The following is an 18,237-nucleotide window of genomic DNA, read 5'->3' as shown; positions in this document are numbered from 1 at the left end:
AGGTGCAAAGCTACAGGCAGTTCCCTCTAAGCCGAGTTCGCGTGAGCTCACTCACAGCGTTTTAGCCTCCAGCTCGCACATTTTTGTCTTAGCTCAGGAAGGACGACCCCAGAGCACAAAAATTTGTGCACTAGCTCACAACTTTCATGCCAGTAGCTCACAAAGTAGAATTTTTGCTCACAAGACTCTGCAGCTTAGAGGGAAACATTGGGTTCCTTCATGGTGTAGGTAATTGCGCAAATAAATGTCAAGTACACTCTTGGAGCAAACAGCAATGAATGAAGAACGAATAGTTTTTACGATTGCTGTGTGTGGACGTCTGAGATTCCATGCACTCTTAAGTGCGTTTGCAGTACAAAACTACCAGGTTTCTTGTCCCGTCACCCATTTTCCTGCTGTCCCTTTTCAGGAGTACCTCAACAGCATTCTGCAGCATGCCAAGGATTTCAAAGAATACCACCGGTCTGTCACGGGCAAGATCCAGAAACTCACCAAGGCCGTGGCCACGTATCATGCCAACACGGAGCGTGAGCAGAAGAAGGAGAATGAAAGAATTGAGAAGGAGCGGATGCGCAGGTTGATGGTAAGACCGGGATCCGTCTGTAAAAAATTTTTCCTGGCTGAGACGTGCGAGTGACAATTTAGTTGAGTCGTGTTGTTAAATGTCTGTCGTTCCTGGGGTGATTTTTAAAAAAGTAGAATTACCTGTGTTTTTTTAAAGGCTGAAGATGAAGAAGGGTACCGGAAGCTGATCGATCAAAAGAAAGACAAACGCTTGGCCTACTTGCTTCAGCAGACAGATGAGTATGTCGCCAACCTCACGGAACTGGTGAGGCAGCACAAGGCTGCTCAGGTGGCCAAGGAGAAGAAGAAGAAGAAGAAAAAGAAGGTAACCGCTACAATCCGTAGCATTTCCATCCCTTCTCTTGTCAGTTGCCACTTCGATTGGGAGCTTCTGAGCAGCCTGACGGGATAGAAACAACCAAGATTTTCTGAGAATTAAGAGTGACACACAGAACTTGGTTGTTACTCCAGCAGCCGGCATTTTAATACAGCAAACTGAACAGCTTCCGTTTTAGCTTGGCATAGCTTGTTGCAGCACTTTTTACACACACACACACACACTCCCCTCCCTTTAAAGTTGCTGGTTAGATCGCAGCTGACTTATGGCAAGATTTTCAAGGCAAGAGCTGTAACAGAGGTGGTTTCCCATTTGCAGGGGGGGGGGGGTTTGTAGCAGGAACACCTTTGCATATTAGGCTACACCCCTCTTATGTGGCCAGTTATAAAATCATAGAGTTGGAAGGGACCTTCAGAGTCATCTAGTCCCACCCTTCACCATGCAGGAAACTCACAAATACCACCCCCTCTAAATCCACAGGATCCTCATTGCTGTCAGATGGCCATCTAGCCTCTGTTTAAAAGCCTCCAAGGAGGAGAGCCCACCACCTCCCGAGGAGGAAGCCTGTTCCACTGAGGAACCGCTCTAAACTCACAAACCCCTCCCCCTAAATTCACAGGATCTTCATTGCTGTCAGATGGCCATCTAGCCTCTGTTGAAAAACCTCCAAGGAAGGAGAGCCCACCACCTCCCGAAGAAGGTTTCAAGGCAAGAGCTTTAATAGAGGTGGTTTCCCATTTGCAGGGCTTTTTTTTGTAGCAGGAACTCATTTGCATGTTAGACCACACCCCTCATGTCGCTGATCCTAGAATTGTAGAGTTGGAAGGGACCTCCAAGGTCATCTAGTCCAGCCTCCCGCACAATGCAGGAAATTCACAAATACCTACTCCTAAATTCACAGGATCCTCATTGCTGTCAGATGGCCATCTAGCCTCTGTTTGAGAACCTCCAAGGAAGGAGAGCCCACTGCCTTCTGAGGAGGAAGCCTGTTCCACTGAGGAAATGCTCTCTAACAGTCAGCAAATTCTTCCTCATGTTGGCCCTGTAATAAGAGCCTTGTAAGCTCTAATGGCAAGAGCCCCGTGGCAAAGAGTGTTAAAGCTGCAGTACTGCAATCCTAAGCTCTGCTCATGACCTGAGTTCGATCCCTTGTGGAAACTGGGTTTTCAGGTAGCCGGCTCAAGGTTGACTCAGCCTTTCATCCTTCCGAGGTCAGTGAAATGAGTCCCCAGCTTGCTGGGGGGAAAGTGTAGATGACTGGGGAAGGCAATGGCAAACCACCCCGTAAAAAGGTCTGCCGTGAAAACGTTGTGAAAGCAGCGTCACCCCAGAGTCGGAAACGACTGGTGCTTGCACAGGGGACCTTTCCTTTTCCTTACAATGCAATACAATACAATTTTTATTTATTATATTTTCTAGGCTTCTATTCCGCCTTCTCCCGTAACCGGGCTCAAGGCGGATCACAACATATCATAGAAACAATACAAAGCTATAAAACAGAGTTAAAATACCACATTAAAATTAAACAGTAAAAACAATAACCAATCAATAAAATGCACCATCGGCGAAAAAGGCACCGCATGTCAAGTAGCCAGTTATAAGCCCACGTTTAAGTGATGGTGATAGCGCTGCGATAAAGTACAATGTCCCCACAAGGGGGGCCAAATGATGGAACAATCGGGTGCCCGCTGCCTCAACCATAAACCCGGCGGAACAGCTCCATCTTGTAGGCCCTACGGAATGGTAGTAGTTCAGGTAGGGCCCGGATCTCCACAGGGAGCTGATTCCACCAGGCAGGGGCCAGGGCTGAAAAGGCCCTGCCCTGGTTGAGGCAAGTTGGATGTCCTTAGGGCCAGAGGTGACCGCAGCGACCTCGGGGGCGTATCTGGGGAAACCTTTATTGGCATGATATCGAACATAACAGGGAACCCATCCGTCCGTCAGATGGCAATTTGCAAATACATTAAGCGCCTCCTGGATACTGGATATAAAAAATGTGCAACAGTTTCAATTACCAATTGGTTCCGAGTTGACAACAAGAAGACCATTTTATATTTGTCGGGCTTCGCTGTTTGCTCACTCAGGCAGGGGGTCAATGGGTATGGAGCGGAGGTGAGAGTAAAAAGTGCAGTTTAAGAACACATATTCTAAAGTTCCTATCTCTGGAGATGCGCAAGAGCACAGTCTGCTAGCATGGGGAGTTTTATGGACTCTCCCAAGAAGTATGCCAGATGGTAGCGCATTGAACCGAGCTTGCGAATAGGCTCTGCGTTGCTGAGGGGCCCGTTAGGCAGGTGGGATATTCAGCCCCCAAACTCCAGGGTGAACATCTGAAGAGCCAGTTGGAAGAAATCTCCCTGGGTTCGAGAAAGGCTTCAGACTTGAGCCAAGAGGAAAGGGTGAGTCAAAACGTTTTAATGAGTAAACAGATTTTGCTCGGCGGAGTGGAAGGAGGAGAGCGTGGGATCCACCCCACAGTCTTTTAAGCGGTAGGAAGCAGCAGGGTGCTAGTCCTGTTTTACAGGAAACTTCAGTATGCAGCGATTTCAGTTCACGGCTCACCCAAACGTGGCAAGTCCCAAGAGAGACTCTGCGCCAGGTCAGAACTGGAATCTCAGCATTCCATTCCCCAAATAGGAATCCTCAGCGGCGGCACCGGGTTTTTCTCCCGCCTCCCCAAGGGAGGTGTGAGAGTTTCTGCAGAAAAGGCAGCCGTGTGGGAGAACTCGGTCGTCTCACACCTGTCTGCTGCAGCGGCTTCTTTTGCTGCTCCAGGGCTGGTTCTATGGCTGCGTTGGTCTGAAGCAACAGAACCAAGTTTCAGCGGCAGCTTCGCACCTGGAATTAAACTGCGCTGGTCTAAGACTCAGACTTTGTTCTTAAGAACATAAGAACATAAGAGAAGCCATGTTAGATCAGGCCAATGGCCCATCCAGTCCAACACTCTGGGTCACACAGTGGCACATTCTGTGTCACACTGTGTCACACAGTGGCCAAATATATATATATATACACACACACACACACACACACACTGTGGCTAATAGCCACTGATGGACCTCTGCTCCATATTTTTATCTAACCCCCTCTTGAAGGTGGCCATGCTTGTGGCCGCCACCACCTCCTGCCATCTAGAGGGAGGAAAAAACAAAAGTTGAAAATAGAAAACAAGTTTTGTACTCGACAATAGAAGGGAAGAAAAGAAAAGGAAAGGTCCCCTGTGCAAGCACCAGTTGTTTTCGACTCTGGGGTGATGTTGCTTTCACAACGTTTTAATGGCAGACTTTTTACGGGGTGGTTTGCCATTGCCTTCCCCAGACATCTACACTTTCCCCCCAGCAAGCCGGGGACTCATTTGACACACCTCAGAAGGATGGAAGGCTGAGTCAACCTCGAGCCGGCTGCCTGAAAACCCAGCTTCTACTGGGGATCGAACTCAGGTCGTGAGCAGAGCTTAAGACTGCAGTACTGCAGCTTTAACACTCTGCGCCACGCGGCTCGTCAACCATAGAAAGCTTACTGTAATTCTTCAGTAGTTTATTATCAACATATACTTTGAAGCTCATTCGTCACATAAAGACAGTGAACATTTATTTGAAAATAAGTTCTATATGTCCACAGAACATACAGGAATTTTCTTCAGATTCCATAGATCTGCATACTGTCAGCCTTGTGTGGCTGCAACTTGTGGATAGGTAAATCGTTGGATTGGGGCCACACAGGTCAAAAGGGTTTTTCTGCACTCTTGGGGGGCTCTCCAGATGTGCAGAAAACACTGAAATGTTGGTTTGAAGCCCCCCGCCCCTAAAGTAAAGGAACGTTCTCTGCACAAGTGCAGAGAACGCTCTTTTCTTGCCTGTTTGGGGGAGCACGGGAGCTGTGGCCAGCTGTTCAGGAGTCTCTCCAGGCCCTGCTGCAGTGGCAGATACCAGGAAATACCCCCAGCTCTGCAGCCTCCAGGTCTTGTTGTGGCAATGGATGTCAGGAGTCACTTCAGCCTTGGAGTGGCTTCCAGACCCTGTCACTGCCAGGTTTTAAGGCAGGTGGTTGATGATGATGATATTGGATTTATATCCCGCCCTCCACTCTGAGTCGCAGAGCAGCTAACCATCTCCTTTCCCTTCCTCCTCCACAAAAGATGCCCTGTGAGGCGGGTGGGGCTGAGAGGGCTCTCACAGCAGCTGCTCTTTCAAGGAAAACCTCTGCCAGAGCTATGGCTGACCCAAGGCCATATCAGCAGCTGCAAAGGGAGGAGTGGGGAAATCAAATTCGGTTCTCCCAGATATGAGTTCGCGCCCTTCACCACACCAAACTGGCTCTCACAGGGGGCAGGTGAGATCCCCGTCACACTAGTTTTATGGGCCTCTGCTTGTCTGACATTTTTTTAAAGCTTCGTAATACACATTCTGAGTTGCACTTTGTCTTAAAATTTCACTCATTCCAAAAGAGAAAACATTTCACAGGGGCTTTTTTGAGAGAGAGAACATAACATAAGAGAGGCCATGTTGGATCAGGCAAATGGCCCATCCAGTCCAAAACTCGGTGTCACACAGTGGCCAATATATGTGTGTGTATGTATACACACACACACACATATATACATACACTGTGGCTAATAGCCACTGATGGACCTCTGCTCCATATTTTTATCCAATCCCCTCTTAAAGCTGGCTATGCTTGCAGCCACCACCACCTTCTGTGGCATTGAATTCCACATGTTAATCACCTTTTGGGTGAAGAAGGATTTCCTTTTATCCATTTTAACCTGACTGCTCAGCAATTTCATCGAATGCCCACAAGTTCTTGTATCGTGAGAAAGGGAAAAAAGGACTTCTTTCTCTGCTTTCTCCATCCCATGCATAACCTTGTAAACCTCTATCATGTCACCCCACAGTCGACGTTTCTCCAAGCTAAAGAGCCCCAAGCGTTTCAGCCTTTCTTCATAGGGAAAGTGTTCCAAACCTTTAATCATTCTAATTGCCCTTTTCTGCACTTTTTCCAATGCTATAATATCCTTTTTGAGAGAGAGAGAGAGCTTTCCAATTCCCTCCACTTTCCCTCCCCCCCACCATATCTCTGGGTCTGCCCATTGTTTGCAGCGTGCTTCTGGAGAAGGATATCCCACAGACAAAGAAGTTGAGGGAGGTTAAGGGAGCCTGTCGCACGCTTTTCAGGTCGTCGTGTTCCTTCTATTTTTATATTGCGTGCCATTTCTGGAGCGTTTCCCTCTGCTGGAAGCTCCGTGCCTTGAACATGGAGAACATCTCCCCGTTAGAATAGTCTGGATAGCGCTCGCTTGATGTTCAGTGGGTGGCATCGACCTACCACTGGGAGAAGGAACACTTTCCTTTTCACCTCGCTTAATAATGTCCAGATTCTGTTTCCCTTCAGGATGATTTCCTTCTCTTGTCGCCCAGTGAGGAGTAGATATGGGCTTCTAGAGAGCTTGCTCCAGAATAATATGTTTGAAAGCGGCTTTTGCGGCTGTTGTTCACACTGATAACAGAAGCTGAGTTAATTATCTTTTCTTTCCAGAAGGCTGAGGCTGCAGAAGGGCAGACCCCGGCGATCGGACCAGATGGCGAAGTAAGAACAAATGCTTTTGATTCCGTGCGGGACAGAAAAGTTTGTTAGTCAGGAAGGTCCCTCTTCTGTTTGGCTGTGGCCAATCCTGTACGCTTTGTCTTTACATTGTTGTACACTGTATCCTCATTTACCCTCCTATGTTTTTATACTGTACGGCCTTCATTATAAATCTGATTCTTTCACTAACGAAATATTGGGGGGGGAAAATTGGGGTCCCATCTTCAGCAGAGAGAATTTTTCACCCCAAGAACAATTCTTTTTCTAACAACGTATTAACGTGAGCTCATGGCTGGTTCATCCAGGAAGACCTGGACTCAAATCTCCACTTAGATATAAAGCTAACCGGGCGGCTTTTGGCCAGTCACTCACTAAACCGGATGACCATAGAATTCTTCAAAAATTAACCTTTTATGATCCGCTGCTGGCTTCTAACAGCTAGCAGCAATGTGCCATTTCTCCAGCACCATCTTCCTATTGTGTTCTCTGGGCCATAGTCATAGCAGTCTGCAGAATGTGCCCAATTGAAATTGCCGCCTGTGGTGTATATTATTGTTTTTATGGTTTTATTGTGTAGTTTTTGATCTGTAAGCTTTAATTGTGACTTAATCTATGTTGTTGCCCGCCCTGGGCTCATTTGCGGGAAAAGGTGGAATACAAGCCAGCCAAAATAAATAAAGAAGGAAGGGAGGCTTGGCTCAGTAGCCCTGCTATGTGATTGAGAGAGCCTGCCAAAGCAAGCTCGCCCTTCCCCCTTCCTCCCCAAGGGGGGAGCCTCAGCCAATGGAGAAAATAGAAGTTTTGCTCTGTAGCTCTCGTGCGATTGAGCAAACCTGGCAGAGCAAGCTCTCCCTCCCCCATTCCTCCCCAAGGGAGGAGCCTTAGCCAATGGAGAAAATAGAAGTTTTGCTCTGTAGCTCTCGTGCGATTGAGCAAGCCTGGCGGAGCAAGCTCTCCCTCCCCCCTTCCTCCCCAAGGGAGGAGCCTCAGCCAATGGAGAAAATAGAAGTTTTGCTCTGTAGCTCTCGTGCGATTGAGCAAGCCTGGCGGAGAAAGCTCTCCCTCCCCCCTTCCTCCCCAAGGGAGGAGCCTCAGCCAATGGAGAAAATAGAAGTTTTGCTCTCTAGCTCTCGTGCGATTGAGCAAGCCTGGCGGAGCAAGCTCTCCCTCCCCCCTTCCTCCCCAAGGGAGAAGCCTCAGCCAATGGAGAAAATAAAAGTTTTGCTCTGTAGCTCTCATGCGATTGAGCAAGCCTGGCGGAGAAAGCTCTCCCTCCCCCCTTCCTCCCCAAGGGAGGAGCCTCAGCCAATGGAGAAAATAGAAGTTTTGCTCTCTAACTCTCGTGCGATTGAGCAAGCCTGGCGGAGCAAGCTCTTCCTCCCCCCTTCCTCCCCAAGGGAGAAGCCTCAGCCAATGGAGAAAATAAAAGTTTTGCTCTGTAGCTCTCGTGCGATTGAGCAAGCCTGGCGGAGCAAGCTCTCCCTCCCCCCTTCCTCCCCAAGGGAGGAGCCTCAGCCAATGGAGAAAATAGAAGTTTTGCTCTCATGCGATTGAGCAAGCTTGGCAGAGCAAGCTCTCCCTCCCCCCTTCCTCCCCAAGGGAGGAGCCTCAGCCAATGGAGGAAATAGAAATTTTGCTCTGTAGTTCTCGTGCTATTGAGCAAGCCTGGCGGAGCAAGCTCTCCCTCCCCCCTTCCTCCCCAAGAGAGGAGCCTCAGCCAATGAAGAAAATAGAAGTTTTGCTCTGTAGCTCTCGTGTGATTGAGCAAGCCTGGCAAAGCAAGCTGAGATGCAGAAGGAAGCAAGAGAGAGGGAGAAGGAAGCAGACGACAGCCAGTTGCTCGGGAGCCTGATTAGATCCCTGGGCCGCCTGTTTGACACCCATGAGCTAAAGGATTCCGTTCTGTTCTCTAATTGACTTGAATCTCGGTTTGCCAAGGAGAGAAGGAAGAGTGCTTATCGTTCGTTTGTGCTTTTTGTTTTCGAAGCCTTTGGATGAAACCAGCCAGATGAGTGACCTCCCTGTGAAGGTGATCCACGTGGAGAGTGGCAACATTCTCACCGGCACGGACGCGCCAAAGGCGGGGCAACTGGATGCCTGGCTGGAGATGAACCCCGGGTAATTTTTGTTTCTTTCTTCAGATCTCTTTTCCGCCCCCAGAGAGGATTACAGCAGCAGGTCCACAATAGCAGTGTAAACCACAATAGCAGTGTAACTCATAGTGACGTTTGTAACTAGCCTCTTGTCGGGGAGTCACGAGGATCCCCAACAGCTTGTTGTCTCCAGGATGTCAGAAATACTCTTGTTTTCCGCCTTGGCCTGGATAGCCCAGGCAAGCCCAGTGACCTCATCCGATCTCAGAGGCTCAGCCGGGCCAACTCTGGCAAGGACTTGGAGGGGAGACCTCCAAGGAATACCAGTAGTTGGGAGGGGCAGGGGCAGGCTGTATCAAGCTCTGAACATCCTCCAGGCCCCAGTAGGGGTCGCCAGAAGGCACCACAACTTCCAGGCATGCACGTGCGCGTGTGCGCACACACAAAATTTACAAAATATATGCTTGAAACTCTTGTTTTCTGAGTTGGGAGGGAAGAGCATTGTCACGTTCTCGGGGCGCAGGCAGGCAGGAGTCCAAAGCCAGTCCAAGGTCAAAGTCCAGGGAGTCAAGCAAGGGGCCAAGTCACCAAAGCAAAATCGCAAACCGGAAGCAGAAGTCAGTGTCCAAAAGCCAAAGGTGCCAAGGAATTCAGGCAGGTCAGGATCTGGAATCAGGAAGGAGCGTGGATGCAAGCCAGAGAATAGACTTGTTGCTTCCACAAGGTTACCAGGTCCTGGGTGGGAACTATATGGGAGTCTCAATCAGCCTGCTCCTTGGGTGGCAGCAACTCTGCTTGAACTCAGGGCTGAGAGATCTGAAGCATCGGTGTGCCTCATGTCTTTGCTCTGAAAGTTCTTTCCGGAGCCTGCTTCAGACTCAGCTGGTGGTGGTTCGGCTGAGGAGCTGGTTGGCAGTTCTTCCGGGTGCTGTCAAGCATCTGATTGTCCTCACATCATCCAACATAGGAAGAATTTCCTGCAGCTTTTATTAATCACCCTGCATCAGCAACATTAAAAAATGTCATAACTGTTTAAACAGATATGAAGTAGCGCCAAGATCTGACAGTGAGGAAAGCGGATCGGAGGAGGAGGAGGAGGTAAGAAGGAATGTTTAGCTTTGAGCTTGTTTTCTTAATCTTTTTTTGTTCTCTGAGCTAGACCAAAAGCAAGAAATGAAATATGCCGTAATTTGGGAGCACTGCTTACCTTCAGAGGTGGGTGCCTCTGAAAATGTCGGCGTCGTGTGCGGCTTCGGTCTCCTTTTCCACTTCTTTTTTGCTCTCATTTCTTTCTTTGAGCAGCTCTTTACCTCAGCCAGGTGGTTCTTATCGTCAGCGCAACTTTCTTGCTTCAATCTGAGGTAATTTGGAAGTTTGGTCAGTCAGGTTAAACGGAGTGGCAGGTTTGCCTCTGCCTTCTAGGTTGCCTGCTCACAGGCCCAACAGGGTAGATTTCTGCCCATTTGCTTAAAGTAGATGTTGAACCAGTGTGAAGCAGCGGTTAAGAGCAGCAGACTCTAATCTGGAGAACCAGGTTTGGTTCCCCACTCCTCCTCCCCATGAAGCCTACGGGGATGGCCCCGGGTCAGTCACAGTTCTCTCCGAACTCTCTCAGCCCCATCTACCTCACTAGGTGCCTCTTGTGGGGAGCGGAAGGGAAGGCGATTGCAAGATGCTTTGAGACTCCTTCTGGTAGAGAAAAGTGGGGTATAAAAACCAACTCCTCGTCTTCTAATCTGAGAGCCAGGTTTGGTTCTCCACTTCTCCTCCACTCCACATGAACCCTGCTGGGTAACTTTGGGCCAGGCATAGTTCTCTCTCAAGTTTCTCAGACCCACCTGCCTCACGAGGTGCCTGTCATGGGAAAAGGAGGGGAAGACGATCATAAGCAACTCCAAGGCTCCCTGAGAAAAGTGGGGTCTAAAATCCAACTCCTCCTCCTCCTCCTCTTCTTTTCCTTCTCCTCTTTCTTTTTCTTCTCCTTTTTTCCCCTCCTCCTTCTCCTTTTTCTTCTCCTCCTCCTCTTTCTTCTCCTCCTTTTTCTTCTCCTTCTCCTTCATCTTTTTCTTCTCCTTCTTTTTCTTCTCCTTCTCCTCTTCCTTTTTCTCCTCCTCCTTCTTCTTTTTCTCCTCCTCCTCCTTCTTCCTTTTCTTCTCCTTCTCCTTTTTCTTCTCCTTTTTTCCTTCTCCTCCTCCTCCTTTTTCTCCTCCTCCTTCTTTTTCTACTCCTCCTTCTCCTTCTTTTTCTTCTCCTTTTTCTTCTTCTTTTTCTTCTACTCCTTCTTTTTCTTCTCCTCCTCCTTCTCCTTTTTCTTCTCCTTCTTTTTCTTCTACTCCTTTTTTCTTCTCCTTCTCCTTTTTCTTCTCCTTCTCCTTTTTCTTCTCCTTTTTTTCTTCTGCTCCTCCTTTTTTTCTCCTCCTCCTCCTTTTTCTTTTCTTCCTCCTCCTCCTCCTCCTTCTCCTTCTTTTTCTCCTCCTCCTCTTTCTTTTTTCCTTCTCCTCCTTTTTTTCTTCTTCTACTCCTTTTTCTTTTCTTCCTCCTCCTCCTTTTTCTTCTCCTTTTTTTTCTCCTCCTCCTCCTCCATCATCATCTTTTTGTATCTTGACAGTACAGCCTTAATAAGTATTACACACTCTATGTAATGACACACGGCCCTTCCTGTGTTGGAGGAAGAGCTCGCATGTGTGTGACTGATATGGCATGTTAGCCTTAAAATAGGATAAAATCATGCATAGGTATCAAGCAGAAAGCTTACATGACCAGGGCTATATGCATGTGGCCAATTTGGCCTTCCTCAGTGGTCAAACATATATATTGCACATTAGCTCCAGGCAGTACAATGAATACAGAAAATCTCGGCTTGGCTTCGCGAACGAAAATAGGACCAATTAAAAATGATTTTCTACACAATCTTGGTGATGCAAGAGCCCCTGTGCCCTAGCCACATACTTGTGTCTTCAGTTATGTGTCTTTCTCTCTTGGTCCAAGGAAAGTATATTCTACATGTAATTTGGAGCCAAACTGCAAGTGAAAGTGTGTCTGTCACCCAAACGGCATGTGACAACCACTGAAACAAGAGCAGCTCAGTCTGGAAAAGAAATTGAAGCATAGTACAAGCACGCATGATGCGTTTATTTAGCTGTGCTGAATTCAGCCCTGTGTTGACGTTTTCCCAATGGCTTGATTCATGCGCATTCTCCCTTCTGAATCACATATTCCACCGACAGCCATAACCATAATTAAGCATCACATCCCCAGTAGAAATATTAGTCCAAGAAAAGATAACCAGTATCCCTACTCACATAGAACTCGAAACCAGCTTGGAACCCGACTGACCTTTCTCACCCAGAGCTTTCTGCTCTTTCCAACTCTGTGACTCATGCATCACTTTTTCCCGCATGTTCTGTGACATCATGGCAGCTCCACCAATGTCTGTCTCTCCCAGTTTCCATTCCATTTCCCCAACATTCTCCTTTCTCCCCTCCGTTTCCCTTTAGCTGATGGCTTTCAGATTTGTGCCAGGCCTCCTTTCTAGGCTCTTTCTGCAAATCCCCACCTTCGTCTGCCTTCACATCTGTTCTGTGGGCTTTTGTGGCAGGGCAGCAGCTGTGCTCGTGCCTCAGGAAAGTTCACAGACCGGCAGATAATAGCTAGGACATGCATATTTCAGGCTCTCCTTTTGAGTTCCTGTCAGATATTTTGTGAGGACTCTTGTTCAGCTAATCTGCTCGGCCCTTTCTTTGATGTGCCGTTCATGTCTCTGCGACCACACTAAAGTGCCCACAAGGGCTTTTTCTGTAGCAGGAACCCTTTGCATATTAGGCCACACCTTCCTGATGCAGCCAATCCTCCTGGAGCTGACAGTAGGCCCTGTACGAAGAGCCCTGTAAGCCCTGGGAGGACTGGCTACATCAGGGGTGTGTGGCCTAATAGGCAAAGGAGTTCCTGCTACGAAAGAAAAGCCCTGGCTGCCATTGAATGGCTGCTGAAGGAGGCGGAGCCTGCCACAAAATGGCTGCCATAGCTTATCTCCAGTCACATCAAGGGGTTTTTTTTGTAGCAGGAACTCCTTTGTCTATTAGGCCACGCCCCCCTGATGTAGCCAGTCCTCCTGGAGTTTACAGTAGGCCCTGTATGAAGAGCCCTGTAAGCTCTGGGAGGATTGGCTGCATCAGGGGGGTGGGGCCTAATAGGCAAAGGAGTTCCTGCTATGAAAGAAAAGCCCTGGCTGTCATTGAATGGCTACTGAAGGAGGCGGAGCCTACCACAAAATGGCTGCCATAGCTTATCTCCAGTCACATCAGGGGTTTTTTTTGTAGCAGGGACTCCTTTGCATCTTAGGCCACACACCCCTGATGTAGCCAGTCCTCCTGGAGCTTACAGTAGGCCCTGTACGAAGAGCCCTGTAAACTCTGGGAGGATTGGCTATATCAAAGGGCTGCAGCCTAATCTGGACTTTTTTGTAGCAGGGACTCCTTTGCCTATTAGGCCACACCCTCCTGATGTAGCCAATCCTCCCAGAGCTTACAAGGCTCTTCGTACAGGGTCTACTGTAAGCTCCAGGAGGATTGGCTGCATCAGGGGGGCGTGGCCTAATAGGCAAAGGAGTCCCTGCTACAAAAAAGTCCAGATTAGGCCGAATCCCCCCTGATGTAGCCAATCCTCCTGGAGCTTACAGTAGACCCTGTACAAAGAGCCCTGTAAGCTCTGGGAGGACTGGCTATATCAGGGGGGTCTGGCCTAATAGGCAAAGGAGTTCCTGCTACCAAAAAAAAGAGCCCTGACAGAAAGTAAGCTGCAGCAGCCATTTTGTGGCTGGCTCCGCCTCCTGTGGCAGCAGTTCTGTGACTGTGCCCGCTGCACTGTGTCAGAGTTCCAGAGATGTCCGCAGGCTTGAAAGGATGGTGCAGCGATAAAAAATCTGCTTGTAAAGTTTTCTTTTTAATAAATATTTTAAACTTTTTCAAAAAGAAAGGGTTGGGGGTGCCTGATGTAAACTTTTTCTGCGCGTGGAAGGTCAGCACACCAAGGTATGGGCTGGGCTAGTACTCCCTCCCTGCCACCCGATGCCTTTGTTCTCTTCTTGCAGGGGACAATTTGTGTAGGAAGTCCCACCTCGCTTTCAAGGTTTGAAAAATACACATCAATAATTGTTATACTATCAAAGGTTTCCAGGAAGCCCCACCAAACAATGGGCACATCCACAAACCAATTGCCCTTTCACCACACCCCCTCCAGCCTAGAAATAGCAGTTCTCCAGCAGCCCTGGGCCCACTCAATGCACAGCAGCCAAGAAGGTCAGAGCGCCTGCTCCGGCTGCAACGCCACTGAGGATGTTCTCCGCAGCTGAGAACGAAACGTCTGGAAGGAAAAACTTTCTCCAGTAGAACACGGCACGTGAGCCCGAAAGATTCTACAAACCCTAATTGTTATACTGTCTGAACATTCACAAAATTGTAATTGTGCCGTTTTCCTAAAAGAACCCTTAGGAGAATTTGTTAGTACATACAGCTTAGCAAATAATATCTTAAAATTTAATAATTTCTACTGAATCTCGGTCATGCAAGAGACCCTCTACCGCCTATACCACCTATTGTCCTCCCCCAGTATGATTTACAATCTAGACCAGGGGTGGCCAAACTGTGGCTCTTTCACACATATTGTGTGATTCTTGAAGCCCCCCACCCACCCTGTCAGCTGGCTTGAAGAAGGCATTTCTCTCTTTCAATTACTTCTCCAAACCAAGCCAGTCGGTGGCTTGGAGAATGCATTTAAAGTTAGCTTTCTTTCCACCTCTCCCTCTCTGCTCCCTCCTCTCTCTGTCTGTCTGTCTATCTATATCTCTATCTATCATCTCCTCCTCCTTCTTCTTCATTGTGTCTATCTATCTGCCTGCTCTCAAACATCTGACGTTCACATTTTGTGGCTCTCAAACATCTGACGTTTCTTTTATGTGGCTCTTAGGTTGAGCAGGTTTGGCCTCCCCTGATCTAGACCGATATTTGGGCCGATATTTATGTTTTAATCTGCAAAATGTTACGTCTTATTGAACCGTGCTGTTTTTAATTGTACGTGGTTATTTTACTGTTGGATTTTAACTGTTTTTACTATATTTGCGATCTGCCCTGAGCCCATTATGGGAAAGGGTGGAATATAAATCTACCAAAATAAATATAATATAATATAGCAGGGGTGGCCAACAGTAGCTCTCCAGTTGTTTTTTGCCTACAACTCCCAGCAACCCCAGCCAGCATGGCCAATGGCTGGGGCTGATGGGCTTTGTAGTCAAAAACCATCTGGAGAGCCAGCGTTCCCTACCCCTGGCTTAGAGGGAACACCGGTTGGCATGGATACCGGATAATGGCATTCCTTCGTGTTAGTCCCACATATTCTACTGCTAAACATTTTACAGCTGAATACATAGTGACTCTATCCCCCTGCCCGCTTTTATAAGGAACAAAGTTAATTTTGTCATAAAAAAGAAAAGGCTATACAAAGAAAAGGATGTGCCAATATAACATATGGAATATAAATGTGGTAATATATGTCAGGGGTGGCCAACGGTAGCTCTCCAGATGTTTCTTGCCTACAACTCCCATCAGCCCCAGCCATCGGCCATGCTGATGGGAGTTGTAGGCAAAAAAACATCTGGAGAGCTAGCGTTGGCCACCCCTGTAATATATTATGGGGTTTTGGGGCCAATTTCTTTTTTCTGTTACGTATTCTGTGGCAGGAAACCATAACACTTGAGAAGATTATTGAGGTTTTTTCCCCTCCACCTTGTCATTGAGGGTGATTCATTATCTTACGGGCAATAAAGATTTCCCGTATTTTGTTTTGCCACATATCCAGTGTTGCTCTGGTATGTTCTCTCAGGATGGGAGCTTTGCTTGAGGCTGATTCTTGAGCGAAGTTGCCACCCCTCTCCCTGCATATTCCAGTATGGTCTTGATTTCTGGTAGGAAGAAGAGGAGGAGCAGCCGCAACCCGCTCAGTCGTCTTTGCCTGTGGAAGAGAAGAAAAAGATTCCCGACCCAGACAGCGACGACGTGTCTGAAGTGGACGCGCGGCACATTATAGAGTGGGTTTGGTTTTGTTCTTGCCGAATCCGGGTGCGTGTCACTGAGTGCCTTTCTGGTTTTCCTGTTGAGTGTCGGGCAGTTTGCGAAGGAAAGGCGTATGGAGTTCACCTGTTGAGAAGTGGATGGGAAAACACTGTTCTTTGGGGGCCGGTAAAGCCAGTTTGTAGCAGAAAGAGGAAGTCCTCGCTGTTGCGTTCTCAGGCTCACAAGCGCACCTGTGTTGGATCCAGGAATAGAAAGAGCCAAATTCTATCTAGGCCACCACTGCTAAAGTCCTTCGCTTTCTGCTTTGTCACCTCTCCTGACCCCTTCAGCAACTTAACTCTCTGAACAGACAATGGGAAGGCTGCCCCCTTCCCTTCATGGCCGAGATTTGTGATAGGTGGGCATGGATATAAGGGGCACATTCCAGTTCCTTGAGGCACCAACTTTCTGATGTCGCAACAGACTTGAGTGGCATCAAAGAAATTCCTGACCCAGGAAGTATACAATTGTGGCTTCACATGTCAGGAAAGGAGGAATTGTGTGAGGCCAGCAACAAAACCTGTGCTCTCTGCATGTCTGTCTGGGCAGTTGGATTTGAGTCCAGTAGTGCCTTAGAAGCTAATAAGGTTTTGAGGTATAAACTTTCGAGAGTAAAAACCCGCTTTGTCCTGTATCTGGTCAGGGGAACGTTGACTATCAAAAACTTACACCCCATTTTTTTTTTGTCCCATGGCACCTTTAAGACCTACAAAGTTTAATTCTGGGTATAAGCAGGGCTTCTTTTGTAGCAGGAACTCCTTTGCATCTGTTGAGGCTGGGTGAGTGGGCGTCAACGTGGCAGATGAAGTTCAATGTGGCCAAGTGCAAAGTAATGCACATTGTGGCCAAGAATCCCAGCTACAAATACAAGTTGATGGGGTGTGAACTGGCAGAGACTGACCAAGAGAGAGATCTTGGGGTCGTGGTAGATAACTCACTGAAAATGTCAAGACAGTGTGCAATTGCAATAAAAAAGGCCAACGCCTCGCTGGGAATTATTAGGAAGGGAATTGAAAACAAATCAGCCAGTATCATAGTGCCCCTGTATAAATCGATGCTGCGGTCTCATTTGGAGTACTGTGTGCAGTTCTGGTCGCCGCACCTCAAAAAGGATATTATAGCATTGGAGAAAGTGCAGAAAAGGGCAACTAGAATGATTAAAGGGTTGGAACACTTTCCCTATGAAGAAAGGTTAAAACACTTGGGGCTCTTTAGCTTGGAGAAACGTCGACTGTGGGGTGACATGATAGAGGTTTACAAGATTATGCATGGGATGAAGAAAGTAGAGAAAGAGATCCTTTTCTCCCTTTCTCACAATACAAGAACTCGTGGACATTCAATGAAATTGCTGAGCAGTCGGGTTAGAATGGATAAAAGGAGGTACTTCTTCACCCAAAGGGTGATTAACATGTGGAATTCACTGCCACAGGAGGTGGTAGCAGCTACAAGCATAGCCAACTTCAAGAGGGGATTGGATAAAAATATGGAACAGAGGTCCATCAGTGGCTATTAGCCACAGTGTGTGTGTGTGTGTGTATTTTGGCCACTGTGTGATATAGAGTGTTGTGAACCATTGGCCTGATCCAACATGGCTTCTCTTATGTTCTTTTGCATATTAGGCCACACACCTTTGATGTAGCCAATCCTCCTGGAGCTTACAGTGCACCCTGTACTAAGAGCCCTGTAAGCTCTTGGAGGATTGGCTACATCAGGGGTGTGTGGCCTAATACGCAAAGGAGTTCCTGCTACAAAAAAAAGCCTTGGGTGTAAGCTTTCGTGGTCATGCATACTTAGTGCACACAAAAGCTTTTACCCAGAATTAAACTTAGTTGGTTTTGGAAGGTGCCACTGGACTCAAACTTTACTTTGTTCTATTGCTTCGGATGAACATGACTACCGAAAACCTTGTTGCTGTCTTAAGGTGCAACTCTGGCTATTCTGCTGCCCTCTGAACCTGTAGATTGCTTGTGTGCATGCTGCTTTGTTTGGACCCTGCCTATCTCCTGCCGGCCGAATTCCCAGCGAGTCCCAACACGCAGGGCAAATCCTTTGGTCCGAGGCGTCTGGTGGCTTCTGAAATTAGGGTCCAGACTGAACAAAGTAACGAACGAAGAAGAAGGTTTACGAGCTTTCCTAGGGAAATGAGGTTGCTTTCGCTCTTGTTGGCCAAGCCTGAGTCTGGGCAGTTGAAGATAAGTTGCTGAAGGCCAAAAACGGAAAAGCCTTGCCTGTTTAAATAAAACAACTCTGTCTGTCCAAATTCTCTCCCTAGGAATGCTAAGCAAGATGTTGACGATGAGTATGGAGTCTCTCAGGCCCTGGCCAGGGGGCTGCAGTCTTATTACGCGGTGGCCCATGCAGTCACCGAAAGGGTGGACAAGCAGTCCTCACTCATGGTGAACGGTGTCCTCAAACAGTACCAGGTGAGAGGCAGGGAAGAAGGAAGGAAGGAAGGAGAGGCATTCGCTTCTGAACAGACCTGGTGTCAAGCATGGAAGTTTCAGATAACCAAGTAATTGTTTAATACAAAGTCTTAGTTTATTGATAATCCATT

General features: G+C 47.8%; 1 protein-coding gene across 1 annotated transcript in view; it reads left to right on the top strand.

Moving 5' to 3' along the window:
* SMARCA4 (SWI/SNF related, matrix associated, actin dependent regulator of chromatin, subfamily a, member 4) overlaps positions 1 to 18,237 on the top strand; it is a 138,065-nt gene that overhangs the window by 27,992 nt on the left and 91,836 nt on the right. Inside the window, exons 9-15 of the mRNA XM_060253503.1 lie at positions 410 to 583; positions 722 to 889; positions 6,437 to 6,487; positions 8,472 to 8,602; positions 9,618 to 9,675; positions 15,540 to 15,658; positions 17,956 to 18,106. Coding sequence (XP_060109486.1) covers positions 410 to 583; positions 722 to 889; positions 6,437 to 6,487; positions 8,472 to 8,602; positions 9,618 to 9,675; positions 15,540 to 15,658; positions 17,956 to 18,106 — 852 coding nt within the window. The remainder of the gene's footprint in view (positions 1 to 409; positions 584 to 721; positions 890 to 6,436; positions 6,488 to 8,471; positions 8,603 to 9,617; positions 9,676 to 15,539; positions 15,659 to 17,955; positions 18,107 to 18,237) is intronic.

This window comes from Heteronotia binoei, chromosome 13, assembly GCF_032191835.1.
Source record: "Heteronotia binoei isolate CCM8104 ecotype False Entrance Well chromosome 13, APGP_CSIRO_Hbin_v1, whole genome shotgun sequence".
Lineage (NCBI taxonomy): Eukaryota > Metazoa > Chordata > Lepidosauria > Squamata > Gekkonidae > Heteronotia > Heteronotia binoei.
Note: the sequence above shows the minus strand (reverse complement) of the source record. Positions and strands in the feature narration are given on the sequence as shown.